The sequence below is a fragment of the Erinaceus europaeus genome, chromosome X (assembly GCF_950295315.1).
Source record: "Erinaceus europaeus chromosome X, mEriEur2.1, whole genome shotgun sequence".
NCBI lineage: Eukaryota > Metazoa > Chordata > Mammalia > Eulipotyphla > Erinaceidae > Erinaceus > Erinaceus europaeus.
In genome coordinates this window covers 61,571,873-61,588,229 of record NC_080185.1, presented here as the reverse complement: position 1 = coordinate 61,588,229, position 16,357 = coordinate 61,571,873, and the positions used below count along the sequence as shown (strand labels likewise).

Genomic DNA, 16,357 nt, shown 5'->3' with positions numbered 1-16,357 from the left:
GTGACCTGGAGCAGTTTTTCATATGTTTGTTAGCCTTTTGGATCTCCTCTGAAGTGAATGTTTTGTTCATATCCTCTGCGCATTTTCAGATGGGCTCATTTGGTTTTTTGGTGCTAAGTTTGCTGAACTCTTTGTATATTTTGGTGATTAGTCTCTTGTCTGATGTATGGCATGTGAAGATCTCCCATTCTGTGAGGGGTCTCTTTGTTTGTGTGATAGTTTCTTTGGCTGTGCAGAAACTTTTCTATTTGATGTAGTCCCATTGGTTTGTTTCTGCTTTAATCTTCCTTGCAATGGGTTTCTTTCATCAAAGATGCCCTTGAGGTTTAGGTGTAAAAGTATTCCACCAATGTTTTCTTCTAAGTATTTGATAGTTTCTGGTCTAACATCCAGGTCCTTCATCCATTTGGAGTTGATTTTTGTTTCTGGTGAGATAAGGTGGTTCAATTTCGTTCTTCTGCCTGTTACAACCCAGTTTTCCCAGCACCATTTATTGAAGAGTGCCTCCTTCTTCCATTTAATCCTTTGGGCCCCCTTATCAAAGATTAGATGTCCAAGGTGTAGGGGTTTAGTTCTGGGCTTTCAATTCTGTTCCACTGGTCTGTGTGCCTATTTTTGTTCCAGTACCAGGCTGTTTTGATGATGATGGCCTTATAATATAGTTTGAGATCTGGGAGTATGATGCCTCCATTTCTGTTTCTTTTCCTCAAGAGGGTTTTGACAATTCTAGGTCTTTTCTGTGAGAATGGCATACATCAAAAAGGACAGCAGCAACAAATGTTGAAGAGGCTGTGGGGACAGAGGAACCCTCTGCACTGCTGGTGGGAATGTAAATTGGTCCAGCCTCTCAGGAGAGAAGTCTGGAGAACTCTCACAAGGCTAGACATGGACCTTCCATATGACCCAGTAATTCCTCTCCTGGGGATATACCCCAAGGATTCCATAATGCCCAATCAAAAAGATATGTGTACACCTATGTTCATTGCAGCACAATTCATAATAGGTAAAACCGAGGGCTGGGCAGTAGCCCAGTGGGTTAAGCGCACATGGCGCAAAGCGCAAAGACTGGTATAAGGATCCAAGTTCAAGCCCCTGGTTCCCCACCTGCGGGGGGTCGCTTCTCAAGCAGTGAAGCAGGTCTGCAGATCTCTATCTTTCTCTCCCCCTCTCTGTCTTCACGTCCTCTCTTGCTGCGGACCACTCAGTGGATGAGCAGCAGGAGGGTCAGGGGTCTTGAAGGCAACCTCCCAGGTGGGTCAGGAGTCGGTGAGGGAGAACAGATAGACACCACACTCTATTGGAGGGTGAATCTGGACTCGTTTTAATAGTGAAAATGCATTAGCTTTTATACTTTTTTCAGGTTACATTCAGGTTGTCTAAGCAACCAGCTCATAAAGAAGTAACAATAGTCTTGTGGCTTTGGCAGGCTACATGTTATTCCCCCATAACTGTAAAGAATGGGTACAATATTTTGTATCGTTCTGTTCCCAGGGGAGGTCATACCCAGAATTGTTTTAGACTTTTGCTGAGGGCTATCTCTACCATTAATCTTCTATGGGGGCATACAGATCTTTGCCTAGTCGTGGACCACTGCTCATCTAGGTCTGGTACAGTTTAACTATTAATCTTTCTTTGTTTCAATATGTCAACTTGTACCTGGGAGGCCTCAATCTCTGTATTGTTTCTATGAGGGGCAAGTCATAACATGACTTGTTTTGTCCGTCTATGCTGACCCACCTTCTCCACTTTCAATAATGTAACTTTCAAATATGCTCCTGTATAAGGGAGAGGGGGTGCTTCTGACTCTCCATTCCCACCAGGCACTGCCAAAGCATTATTAATCAATTGTGACAGTATAATTGTTTGTAGCAATAACGGGGGGAGAATGCGTCAACCCATTCCCATCCTTCTGCCCAGCTTCTTTGAAGTCTGAATGCAGGTCCAGAGGAGATGACTTTGTCAATCTCTCTGGTGGTTGTGACGGGGCAGCGCACTCTCTCCATTTTTCTCTGTCCTATCCAACAACAATGGCATCAATACAGCAATAATAACCACAACACTGATAAAACAGCAAGGGCAACAAAAGGGGAAAAAAAAAGAAAGTGGGCATAACAGCTAAAACCTGGAAGCAACCCAGGTGCCCAACAATGATGAGTGGCTGAGAAAGCTGTGGTATATATACACAATGGAATACTATGCATCTATTAAGAACAATGAACCCACCTTATCTGACCCATCTTGAATGGAGCTAGAAGGAATTATATCAAGTGAGCTAAGTCAGAAAGATAAAGATGAGTATGGGATGATCCCACTCATCAACAGAAGTTGAGAAAGAAGAACAGAAAGGGAAATAAAAGCAGGATCTGATTAAATCGAGAGTAGGGCACCAAAGTAAAAACCCTGTTGTGAGGGGAGGGTGGACATTCGGCTTCCCAGGGTGGCAGCGGGGGCGGGTGGGTGGCATGGGACACAGTCTTTTGGTGATGGGAATGGTGTTTATGTACACTCCTATTAGAGTGTAGTCATATAAACCACTATTTAATTAATATGATAGAGGAAAAATTGATCGTATGTCTCGAAGTTTTTAAAACAGACTGAGCCTTTTTAATACATAGGCTGAGTCTTTGATATGCTGACTCTCTCAAAAGTCTAGACCAGGTAGAACAGAAGCAACTGGTGGCACAGCTATATACAAGATACTGGGAATTATACAGCAAACCCTAACAAAGGGACTTTTCAAAGTTAACCCAATTACCAAATAATGTGATGATAACATTAACTATCCATTGTCTTCTTGAACCCTAAGACAGCAGGAATCTCACATTTCCACTATAGCACCTATATTTCCCCCAGTCCTGGAACCTTAGTGTGGGGCCCACTTTCCTGCATGCTTCTCTCAAATTATATCAAATAATATTGCATCCACTGATCTCAACCTAATCAATGAAATGAGTGCCACCCCAGCATGCTTCACTTCAGACTGTGTCCAGTGACTTCAAGTGTGGAATGACAGCCCTTCAGCTTCATCACTAGGGTGAGCCCTTTCCTTTCAAAGTATTCTCTAATTCCATTCCAGGTGGTCCACTCCCCAATAAAGTTCCCAAACCTAGTTATAGACCAGGTCCCCTCAGATAGAGCATATGTTCACACGTGTCCATAAACCAGGGAAAAATATATACCTGAAAGCAGAAATACACAAGAGTATGCAGTGAGTAGTGAGTACCCCCCCAACACTTCATCTGCACCATTCCAGCCTTTAGGTCCATGACTGTTCAACAATTTGTTTGGCTTTGTATGTTAACTGTCTTTTCAGCCACCAGGTTCCGGATGCTGACCAGACTTCCCTGGACAGATGACCCCACCAATGTGTCCTCGAGTCCCACTTCACCAGAGACCCACACTACTAGGGAAAGAGAGAGGCAGACTGGGAGTAGGGATCGACCAGTCAACGCCCATGTTCAGCAGGGAAGCAATTACAGAAGCCAGACCTTCTACCTTCTGCAACCCACAATGACCCTGGGTTCATGCTCCCAGAGGGATAGAGAATGGGAAAGGTATCAGGGGAGGGGATGCTATATGGAGATCGGGTGGTGGGAATTGTGTGGAGCTGTACCCCTCCTATCCTACCTTTGTGTTAATGCCTCCTTTCTTAAATAAATAAAAATATTTATTTTGATTATATTAGTTTTTTCTAATCCATGAGCATGGGATATCTTTCCATTTTTGTATCAGTTTCTGTTTCCTTGAATAGCAACTAATAGTTTTCAGTATACAAGTCTTTCACTTCTTTGTTCAGGTTTATTTCTAGATATTTTATTATTTTTGCTGCTATACTGAATGGGACTGATTTCTGAATTTCTTCCTCTTTTGACAGTGTTTGCATAAAGGAATGCCACCAATTTTTTATGTTAATTTTGTAGTCTGATACCTTAACTATATTGCCCAATTATTTCCAGATGCTTTCTGCTGGAATCTTTAAGTTTTTCTATGTATACTGTCATATCATCTGCAAATAGTATGAGTTTTTCCTTTCCATTCTGTTTTCCTTTGAAGATAAAGGTTCTCTTGCCTGATTGCTATAATGAGAACTTCCAACACTATGTTGAAGAGTAATTGTGATAGTGGAAAGCATTATCTGATACCTCATCTGAGTGGGAATGATTTCAGCCTCTACCCATTGAATATGATGTTGGCTGTAGGTGTGCTGTGGATAGGACAGAAATGGACACGTTCTTAGAGTCACACCAGCTGCCAACCTTGACAGAAGAGGAAGTAGATAAACTTAAAAGGCCAATCACTAGTAAAGAAATAGAAACAGTAATCAAAAGCCCAGGTTGAGATGGCTATATTAATGAATTATATAAAACATTCAAGGAAGAACTAACACACATCCTCTTCATACTATTCCAGGAAATACAAGAAGAATGTGTTGGGTAGTATGCCAGCTCCCCCGGCTTAAAGCTTCTGTCTCTAATCCTACTTAACTAAGCACCGGCATGCTTGCAGGGCATTGGTTTGATCCCCCTTAAAGCTGTGGTCTATTTACATAAACCACTGTTAACTAAGCACCACCCTCCCTCCAGGGCATTGGTTTAATCCCCACTGGTTCACGATGTCTTTTTGCTCTGCCCCCTATCATAGTCACCCTGATCTCCACCACTGTCTTTTTGCTCCACCCTCTCTACGTCATACCCTGTTTCCACCCTACTTGGCTAGTATATATACAAGCTGCTTTTCTGAGTAAAAACACTTGGAATTGCTTTCTGGCTCCAAGAGTTCCAGAGTGTATCTCCTGCGACATTAGCTCAACACGAGTTCCTGATCCCTCTCCCACGCAGCAGCCTAGATTGGTTCCAGTTGAGTTCTCTCCAACCCAGAGAGCACTTGCTGGGGAAGACGCACCCTCAGACTATCCCGGCAGGAATGAACATTCCCAAACACAGTCTGTGAGGCAGACATTAGTAGAACTGACTCCACAAAAAAGAAAACTATAGACCGATATCCCTCATGCAAAGGTACTCTACAAAATCCTGGCTAACTGAATTCAACAACATATTAAGAGGAATCCACCAAGACCAAGTGGGATTCATCCCTGGGAAACAGTGATGGCTCAACATCTGCAAGTCAATGTAATCCAACATATCAAAAAATAAAGATTAAAAAATCATATGATTTTATCAATTGATGCAGAAAAAAACATTTGACAAGGTCCAACACACATTCATGATAAAGGCCTTCAAGAAATTGGGAAGTGAAGGAAAATTCCTACACATAATCAAGGCTACATATGACAAACCCACAGTTAACATTATATTCAATGGGGAAAATTGAAATATTTCTCCCTAAAATCAGGAACTAGGCAAGGACATCCATCTCACCACTACTATTCAACATAACTCTAGAATTCCTCACTGTCAGAATCAAGCAAGAAAGAGATTAAGGGAATCCAAATAGGAAAGGATGATGTTATCATTGTTTTCAGAAGATATGTTGTTATACCTAGAGGACCCCAGAAGTTCTTACCAAAAGAAACTACTGGAAATAATCAGTAAATTCAGTAAAGTAGCAGGTTAGTAAATCAATACCCATAGATCTGTGGTATTTATCCACAAGAAAGATGGGACAGGAAAAAAAGGGAACTGAAGGAAGAAACTCCATTTTCAATCCACCCAAAATGATAAAAGTCATAGGAATAAATCTAACAAAGGAGGTGAAAACCTTTTAAAAGGAAAACTATAATATATTGTTAAAAGAATTGGAAGACAACAAAAGTCAATGGAAGAACATACCCTGATCATGGATTGGAAGAATGAATATCATTAAATTGGCAATTCTGCCAAAAGCAATTTATAGATTCAATGCAACCCCTATTAAAATCCCAAAGATACATTTCAATGAAATTGAACAAGTTATTCAAAAATTATGTGAAACTATAAAAAAATCACAAATAGCAAAATCATTCCTGAGGAAAAAGAAGAAAAATGGAGACAACACAATGCCCACCTTCAGGTTATGCTATAAGGCAAGAGTATTTAAAAAAGTGTTGTACTGGAACATATGGACATATGGACAAACAGAATAGGATAGAGCCCAGAACTAAAACAACACATGTATAACCACCTTGTATATGACAAAGGGGCTAAAACTGTCTACTGTGGAAAAGAAGATTCTTTAACAAATGGTGCTGGGAGACCTGGACAGTCACATATAGAAAAGTGAAGTTAGATCACCTATTAACACCATACAACGAAATCAGCTCAAAATGGATCAAAGATCTAGATATAGACCTGCAAGTATAAAATACATAGAAGAACAATTGGTGAAACACTTCAAAATATTAATACTAAATATGTATTTGAAGACTTCACCCCATGGGTAAGGGAAACAAAACCGAGAGTGAACAAATAAAAACTGTATTAAATTATAAATCTTCTCCTTTTCCAGGAGACATCATCTCCCCAGACAATAACTAAGATCCATCCGCATATCAGATTTCAGGCTCAGGGTAAAAAAACTAGTATAGCCACAGGCTCTTTGGAATATAACTAAAATATGCCTACTAGCTATCTATAAAATGGGGGACCCTCCAACTCTTCATCTGCACCATTCCGGCCTTTAGGTTCATGATTGGTCAACAATTTTTTTGGCTTTGTATGTTAACTCTCTTTTCAGTCACCAGGTTCCAGATGCTAGCATGATGCCAAACAGACTTCCCTGGACAAACAACCCCACCAGTGTATCCTGGAGCTCCACTTCCCCAGAGCCCCACCCTACTGGGGAAAGGAGAGGCAGGCAGCGAGTATGGATAAACCTGTCAATGCCCATGTGCAGTGGGGAAGCAATTACAGAATCTAGACCTTCCACCTTCTGCATCCCACAATGACCTTGGGTCCATACTCCCAGAGGGTTAAAGAATAGGAAAGCTATCAGGGCAGGGGATAGGATACGGAGATCTGGTGGTGTGAATTGTGTGGAGTTGTACCCCTATTATCCTATGGTTTTTCAATGTTGCCTTTTTATAAATAATAAAAATAAATAAATTACAAATCTTCTACACATCAAAAGATAATTCCATCAGGTTAAACAAGAAACATAGCAACTGTGAGAACATATTTGCACACCATACTTCAAACAGGTGGGTGATATCAAACATCTATAAAGAACTCATACAGCTCTACAAAAAGAAAAAGAACAACCCAATAAAAATTGGGCAGAATATGAATAGACACTTCTCTAAAGAATAGATACACATGACCCACAGACATATGCAGAAACTCTCTAATTCACTTATCACCAGAGTAATGCAAATTAGTAAAGTCATGGGCCCCTTATAATATACCTAAATAGACCTACTATCGTTTTCCAAAATGGAGACCTCAAATCTTATCTGCAGTTTATTCTGTTTTATATCTTACTGTTTTTTCAGCCACGAATTTGCAGATGCTACCATGAGGCCAACCTGACTACATAAATAGTAGTAAACTCATTTTTGTGACCTTGAAAAAAACTACTACAATTTCCAATGGGGGAAACAGGGACACAGAACTCTCATGGCAGGAACAATGTGGAATTATGTCCCTGTAATTTCATAATTTAAAAAAATCAACATTAAGTAACTAATAAAAAGAGAAATACCACAGGTTTATGTATTGATTTTGTATCATTCTATTTTACTGAGTTTATTATTTTCAACAGTTTTTTGTGGAGTCTCTGGGGTTCTCCTGGTATATTATCATACTGTCAGCAAATAGTGATAGTTTGATTTCTTCCTTTATGTTTCTTGTCTGATGTGGGCCTCCAGGACTATGTTAAATAATAGTGGTGTTCATAAATAACCTCATCTAGTTCCTGAAGTTAAGGGGATAACTTCCACTTTTCCCCCACGTTACTGGTTTTTACTGAAATATTTTCTGCTGTCATTTCAACTATTTCCCTCCTTCTGCTGATTTTCACGTGTCTTTGTTGCTCTTTTTCTAGTTGCTTCAGTTGTGACATTAGATAACTTACTTGAGATTTTTTGCTTTGTTAATATGGGCTTGTATTGCTAGGAACTGCACTCTGAGACATACTTTCATGACATTACACAGAATCTGGTAGCTAATCTTTTCATTGTCATTCTATAAATCATTTTAAGTTCTCTTTTGATTTCTTTGGTGACTCGGGTATTTTTCAGAAGCATTTTGTTTGGTCTCCACATTTCAGGGGTACTTCTGTTTTCTTTTTGTGATTGTTTTCTAACCTCACACACTCATGGTTGGAAATTTTCTTTTATTATTTCAATATTTACATACTTATGAAGGCTGTCTTTGTGTCCTAATATATGGTCAGTCCTTGATAATGTTCCACATACACTTGAAAAACAGGTGGCAGCCCACTGGTTATCTCACTAGAAGGGCAAAAACCAAAGGGGGGTGGGGTGTGGGGGGCAAAAATGGCGAATTGGGGTGAATAAATTTAAGTGAAAGATGAGCTTTTTGTCCATTCCTTTGTACATGATGACAACTGGCTCCCTCTACTGAACTGTCCTTTTGTCCATTCCTAAATCACTACTCAATCAAGTCAGATTCAGCAAAGATCTACTGAATGTAGACCTATAGTTCTTTAGCTGCATGGCTCTCAGGTTAGACACTTGTATTCTCTTAGAGTGTACCTTATTTATTGTTCTAGAAAGGAGTCTTGGGATTTCTAATTATTTGTCTCCATCTATGACAATCAAAGGTTACATTTGGATGTAGCCCACTATCTTGATTTATTTCATAAGTTTGTGCCTCTGAATTCTAATTTTCATTTTTTACCAATTCAAGATCACTTAGTTTCACTTATGCTTTCTTCCAAAAATGTTGCACTTCATATATACCCAGGTCCATGATACCATCTGACCCATTTTTTTTTACCCATCTTTTGTGTATGGTGTGAGATACCATTCTTCTAAGGATGACATCATCATCATCATCATTTTGAAACAAAGCCAATGATTTCAAGCCAGTGTTTGAAGAGTGACTATTACTCCATTAAACTGCAGTGAAATCACTGTTAGAAATATATATATATAAACTGTTTAATTACTAATATATTAATATTTTCATTTTGTTTGAGTTTATTGTGATGCCAAATTAGAACAGTGGTTTAAAAGTTCACAAAATATTGTTCCACACTACACCTACCACACCAAAGTTGTAACCTCACCCTTCCAAAAGTAATCACCATAGTTTTTACAGAGTTTTGGAGACAGTTTGCTTACTTCTGTTTATTTTTGCATGTTCATGTGCTTGAATTTTCTAGATTCCATACATAAGCAAAATATCTGGTAGGTGTCTTTCACCTCTTTACTTACCTCACTAAGCATTGTCAGCTCCAGTTCCATCCATTGTGCCCCATTTTTTATTGTAGATTAGTACTCCATTGAGTATATATTCCATGACTTTTTTATCTAGTTATCTCTTGATTGGCACTTAGGTTGCTTCCACTTTTTAGCTACGGTAAACAATACAACAATGAACATAGGGGTGCGTATATCTCTTTGAATTAGTTTTTGAATGTTATCTGGATATATGCCTAAAAGTGGTATTGCTGGATCAAAGGGAATTTCCATTTTTATTTAAGAGCTCTCCATACCTTTTTTCATAGGGACTGCACCAGTTTGCATTCCAACCAACAGAATAACAGTCCCTTGGGCTCCATGTCCTTGTCAGCACTTGGCATTTCCTGTTTTATTGATAAAAAAATTCCTGTCTTTTTCAGTACTAAGTTCAGAGATTTGTTTTGACAGTATCTTAAGACTAATACATTACTTGTATTTAGAAATATGAGTAAAATAATGTTTTGATCTTTCATCTTGCAGTATTAAAAAATACTAGTGCTCACAGCTTTTTAGAAGTATAATAGCCCAATTCATATGACATTTTAAGCTATAAGTATCCTTTTTCTTTAAAATCCAAGTTTACTCCCTCATCTCACTGCTTGTTTTTATAGATTAAGGCATTCATGGGAAAAATCTGCCTATCCCTTTTTGTGTGGAATAGCCACTCTGAGGGAGAAAATGAAGTTCACAATGAACATATAGAAACGATTGATAGGCAAATGTATTGAGAACCTTTGATAGTACTATTCTTCTAAAAGGAGTCCCATCTTATTCCCTTACTCCCTTTACCTCATTTTTTTCTTCTGCCTCCAGGGTTATTGCTGGGGCTAGGTGCCTGTACTATGAATCCACTGCTCCTGAAGGCCATTTTTTCCTTTTTTGTTACTGTTGTTGTTATTGCAAAGGACAGAGAGAAATCTAGAGAGATAGAGAAGACAGAGGGGAGGAAAGATAAGACACTTGCAGACTTGCTTCATCGAATGTGAAGTGACCCCCCTGCAGATGGGGAGCCAGGGGCTCGAACCAGAATCCTTACACGTGTTCTTGTGTTTCATGCCATGTGTGCTTAACATGCTGCACTCTCCCAACCCCCAACTTCTAATTTTTTACATGCACTGAGCTCACTGAAACAATCTCCTAATAGTCAGTACATGGCTGAGTTTTTCACACTTGTAAGCTGCAGGGTGAACACCAGCATGGAGAAACTGAGATTAAAAAGGAGCAGTTTCTTTACATACCTTGTAGTTCAATGAACTAGGGAGACTTTTTTTTTTCTTTTGAAGATAACTACACATAATTCAAATTAACAGGGAGAACATTTGTTCACTTATAAACAAGACTTCAACTCATTTGGGAGTACCAGAGTAATCAGTGGAATTTTTTTTTAAAGAATTTTTTAACATCTTTTTTATTTTCATTTACTTATTCCCTTTTGTTGCCCTTGTAATTATTATTGTTGGATAGGACAGAGAGAAATGGAGAGAGGAAGGGAAGACAGAGAAGGGGAGAGAAAGATAGACACCTGCAGACCTGCTTTACCGCCTGTGAAGCAACTCCCCTGCAGGGGGAGGGGGGCTCGAACCAGGATCCTTACACCAGTCCTTGGGCTTTGTGCCACGTGTGTTTAACCCCCTGCACTACTGCCCGACTCCCAGTGGAACTTTCTTAACTTGAGGATGTGTAAATATTGCCCAAAGGAAATGTGAGTAGGACACAGCAGCAGAAAAATGGAGGTAGTAACCTCTCAGCCCAGTTATCTAAAAGTACCTAAAGGGTTGGACTATATACATGTCAGTGACAACAAATGCTTGGGTAAAGTTCACTAAAGTAATGCCTTATCAAATATAAACAGCAGCTCTGGAAGATGAATATTTTGTGTTGGTTTTAAAAGAGATGCATATCTCAACATTAGGTTTTACTTCTAATCAAGAAACTCAGAAATTGAGATTCTGTCACAGGTATTTTAATTATCACATTCTTTTATCAGACAGCTAAAGATTTTCTATAAATCAAAGTGTTCAGGTTTGAGAAAACATAAATCACTCATAATTTCATCAAAAAACTTTTACTTTGTATTTCCATAGACAATGTTCATATATAAAATGTGTAAAACTTGAAATTAAAAATATATATTTTTTAAATTGCTTTATTAACTTCACAGTATATAATTAGTATCTGGAATAGGTAAAACTTTCAAAGTTTCTTACTGAGATAAAACTCAAGATTGGGTCAGAAACACAGCATTCATTCCATTAGAAGCTTGTATTAAGAGATCCAGGAAAAACAAGAAGTAACATCAAAATGTTTTTAACAAACAATCTAGGAAGCAGATGTGTTCCCCAAAAGCAACAGGATTCAAGGCATTAGGCAAAACTCATCGTGATGGTCATGGTGAGGTGGGTCAGTACTAACGGCCCTTAAACTATGACTAGACTGCTTTTCCCTCAGCTTTTCCATCAGATGTCTCATCTCCCCGATTCTTTCCACATTCTCTTCTCTCACCCTTTCCTTTGGTTCCCCAGCCCTCTGAATCATGTCCCATCTGTACTTCAAGATGGGCTGCCTAACATGAAATCGCCTACGGCTGCCTCTAGGCACACAATATTCTTCAGTTTCTAACGGAAGGGTCAAGGGCTCCACTTTTTTAGCGTTTTGAACTTTTTTTTCCTTTTCTTCTTGGTCATTTTCTTCCACTTTGAGGTTTTTCAGGGCTTGCTTCTCTTTGGACACCATTGCTGCCGGGAGATAAAAAAAGCAGAGAAGGGTCAGCCTGCTGGGTGGGCCGATCAGCACCGAGGACAGAGGCCTACTACGCATTTGCCAGGCTCCCTGGGCCCTGAGGGGCAAGGCCTTGCACAGGCATCTTTCCCAGCGCTGCTGCCCTCTAGAGGGCCCGACCCAGCTCTCCGCAGCCCCCTCCCCTCTGCTCCCCTCCCCCGCCCCAAACCCACCATTTTCCCTGCAGCCGCCTCCCGCGGCCTCAGCAGGCGCCAAGATGGAGGACAGGGTTGGGGAGGGGGGTGATGGAGACGCAGGGCTGAGCCCCCCCCGCCGCCCGCACCGACCTGGGCTGATGGTCGTCCTCCGGGTTCTCCCTCAAGTGCGCGCTGGCCCCGCCGCCGCCGCCGCCCAGAGTCTCGGACCCGCAGACCTGCAGAAGCCGGCGAGGGAGGCGGACGCCGCTGCAGGCACCCGACCTACAGCCCCGCGGACCCCCGAGCCCCGATTCCCGCGGACCCCCGCCAGTCTCCCAGCACCCGGCCGCCCCGCCGCGCCGCAGCCCGCCGGCCAGGGGGCGTGTCGCGGGACCGGGCGCGCTTGCGGGCCGCACCGGCAGGTTTCCCGCGGGGCTTGTCAGGCAGCGTCCGGCCGGCCGGCACGCGGGAACAGCCCAGAGGCCGCCCAACGCGGGGCCGCGGCTGGTGGCGTGCAGGCTGAGGGGCTCGCTCTCCAGGCGGCGAGGCGCGACACTACCGAGGGGTTTCCCGGGCCGCGCCAGCTCGCCCCTCCGCTCCCAGCCCCACCGCACCCCTCCCGGGAGCCCTTTACCTGCAGTCCCTCCTCCACCGCCGCCGCCCGCTTATGGGGCGCCCCGGCTCGCTCGCCCTCGGGGCCGTCGGGGGCTGGAACCGACCACCTCGCGAGTGTCCAGCGCTTCTGACGCCACAGAGGGACGCGAGAGGGCGCGAGACAGCGCAGTCTGGTCACGTGACGGCGTCACCGCGGGCGGTCCGGGACCCGCCCTCCGCTGTGCGCTGTTTCCTGCCTCTGGGAGGGACTTGGGGCCCCAGGCCCTGGTGCAAGCCATGCCTCTCTGTGCACCCCTTGCCTGGCCTCTGCCTGTTCCCTTTCCCTGTGCATTCCTGGGCCTTTCTCTGCTTGCATGCCTGCCTGCTGTCTTCTCAGGGGGCCTTGGATTTTCCCACCACTCTGGGGACTTTGCCTCTTGCTTTCCACTGCCTCCAGGATGCTCCTTCTGTCAGTTCTGTTACCGGTGCTCTGTTCTCCTTCCACTTAAAATGCATACATGACATGTGTCACGGAGGGGAAAAAGACAGTGTGAAATCCTTAACATTTTTTAATATTAAATGAGATTACCAATTACCTTTTTTTAAGTAAGAAAGAAAGAAATGAAGTTACTTCTTTATTTTAAAAACAGGATTAAAGTTGGGAAAAAAAATACCCAACCACCTGTCTCTCGTCTGCTAAGTCATTATATAAATATAGACTCTGCATGCAGCTGCTTTTTTAGGACTTCGAAAAGGACAGAGCAGCTGATTGCACCTCTTGTGAGGGGCCCCTAGATACATGAACCCCTTCCATGATGCGAGCCAAAGAGTGTCTTAGCACATGACAGCATTGTTGGATTTTTCAAAACTGCAACAACAGCAATAACTTCACAAATGTTTGACTCAAAAAGCATAACTTCACAAATGTTTGACTCAAAAAGCAAGAAGCATTTTTTTTTGCAGGTCACAGAGATCAATACACACTATAGAACTAACAAGGTCACAGTTAACAAAAATTTGTTAATCTTAAATGCTAATACTGAATGACTGGAAATTGCAATTGTGTATATGTGTATATGCGTATTCATGATAACTTCCCAAAACTGTGACATACTTATAGATGAATTTAATGGAACATGTTGAAGACCTATAAACCGAAAAACTATAAAAGACTTCTGAGAGAAACTAAAAATAAATGCAAAGTTGATCTGTCGTACTCAGTCCGAAAATCCAATTTTGTTACTATATCAGTTCTCTTCTAAATTATTTATAATTTCGGTACAGTCCAAATCAAATATACGGCAGACATCTGTTGATAACATGGAAAGTACAGACTTCTTAACAAACAGTGCTAAACCAACTAAAATTCTTGATGGGGAAACAGTTACTGTGTTCTTTGTGTCCTTTATCCTCAGCCATGTACACAGTTAATTTACAATCGACCAGAGATGTGAATGTGTTATCCCCAACTATTAAACATCCAGGAAATAAACCATAGAAAAAGTATGCAATATTGGGGGAAGCAGTGATTTCTTAGGATACAAAAAGAGGAGAACACAAAAGAAAGAAAATGTATACTTCACTTAAAAATTCTGCTCTTATAGGCTGGGAGTATGGATCGACCTGTCAATGCCCATGTTCAGCGGGGAAGCAATTACAGAAGCCAGACCTCCCACCTTCTGCATAATGATTGTGGGTCCATAATCCAAGAGGGATAAAGAACAGGGAAGCTATCAAGGGAGTGGATTGGATAGGGAGTAATGGTGGTGGGAATGGTGTGGAATTGTACCCTTTTATCCTATGGTCTTGCCAATATCTCCATTTTTATAAATAAAAAAAGAAAAAAATTCTACTCTTTCACTCCGGTTATGGATCAACCTGTCAACGTTCATGTTCAGCAGAGAAGCAATCACAGAAGCCAGAACTCTCAACTTCTATACCCCTAAAATGATTTTGGTCTATACTCCCAGAGGGGGAGAAATGTTAGTGGAAGGTGACCAGGGAGGTATGAACTCTAATTCTATTAGCACCCAAAGACAAAAAAAGGGAAAGAAAAAAAAAAGGAAGAACATTCAGAAGTAGCAACAGGTGTAGGTGTTACTTAGAAAGGAAGACAGCTCAACATTGAAGAGGAATAAATTCTAGCAAAAAAAAAAAAGACAAGTCAGGACCATAGGAAAAATAGACAACTATATATAGATAGTTACAGAAATAATAGTCTGTGATCTTGGGAGAACTACTGCAGTTTCCACTGGAGGGAATGGTGACACAGAACTCGGGTGGTTGGAGCAGTGTGGAATTATACCCCTTATTTCACAATTTATTATATCACCAATAAATAAAATTTTTAAAAAATCTGCTCTATGAAAGTTATGTCTAAAAATGGAATAGAAAACAGCTAAAATATTTGCAATATATGTTGCCATCTAAGGGTTTGCTATTAGAGAATATTTTTAAAACTCCTAAAATTCAATATTAGAAGGAAAACTACGCATTAAAAATAATCAAAATATGTGCTAATATTTCATAAGTACATGCATAAATTGCGAATGAGCCCATGAAATGTGCTCTGCTCATTAATCATAAAGAAAATGTACCCAGAACAGAATGAAATGCCATGGCACACCCATCAGAACTACTAAAATTAAAAAGTGTGAAAATCCCAAATCCTTTAAGCATTTGGAACAACTGGAATTCTCATTCATTGCTGGTGAGCTCAATAACTTTGAAAGTTGTTTTGAACTTCTTGAATTGTTTCACTTACACTTAACATATTCCAGAAATTCCACTCTTAAAAATTTTCCCAAACAGAATTCAAAGCATATTTCTTCAAATAGTTTTATACATATAAGAACTTTCTCAGTTGAAGGTAATGGTGTTTTGATGGGGCAGTCACTTCATTCTTGAATACGTTTGTTGAAATATTTAAACAGTACAGTTAAAATTTAACCCAGATATAAAATATCTAAAATCAAAGTCAAATATCTAGGAATTAAAATTATAATGTCCAGTAATGAATTTTATTAAATATTTGCAATAGCTCTACATTGAAAACTCTAAAATAATCTTGACAAAGATAAAAAACAATCTAAATGCACATTGAGATATACCATACTTTTAGGTTGAAAGACTTGATGCTTTAAAGAAGTCAATTATCCTCAAATTGATCTATGAATTTAATGCAATCCATAAAATATCTCAGCAGGTAATTTCTGTTGATGAACAGATTCCAACTGTTTATATGAAAATACAGAAAATCAAACATAGAGAAGACAACTTTGGAGAGACAGTGCCAAGAATTCCACTACTAACAGAAAGTTCATTACAATGCTATTAGTGACTGAATAGTGACTGAAGGTTGTCTCAAAGTTTATTATATACTGCTATGCAGATGTATATTGACTCTACTTTAAATAACAGATGCAAAAATGTGATGTCACTCACCCAAGAATGTCTAAAGCAATAAAGACAGAAAACATTGGTACTG

At 40.6% G+C, this 16,357-nt stretch overlaps 1 protein-coding gene across 1 annotated transcript; it reads right to left on the bottom strand.

Annotated features, from left to right (window-relative positions):
* Positions 1–11,674: 11,674 nt before the first annotated feature.
* On the bottom strand, positions 11,675–13,028 carry LOC103126290 (protein BEX1-like). The gene is made up of 3 exons (XM_007537183.3): positions 12,911–13,028; positions 12,427–12,512; positions 11,675–12,096 (listed from the first exon to the last, which is right to left on the bottom strand). The coding sequence occupies exon 3, from the start codon at positions 12,092–12,094 to the stop codon at positions 11,717–11,719; it is 378 nt and encodes a 125-aa protein (XP_007537245.1). The 5' UTR covers positions 12,095–12,096; positions 12,427–12,512; positions 12,911–13,028; the 3' UTR covers positions 11,675–11,716.
* Positions 13,029–16,357: the final 3,329 nt, after the last annotated feature.

What these genes read in the sequence shown, in the direction of transcription:
- LOC103126290 (XM_007537183.3), bottom strand. Translation starts at nt 12,094, where the DNA reads ATGGTGTCCAAAGAGAAGCAAGCCCTGAAAAACCTCAAAGTGGAAGAA.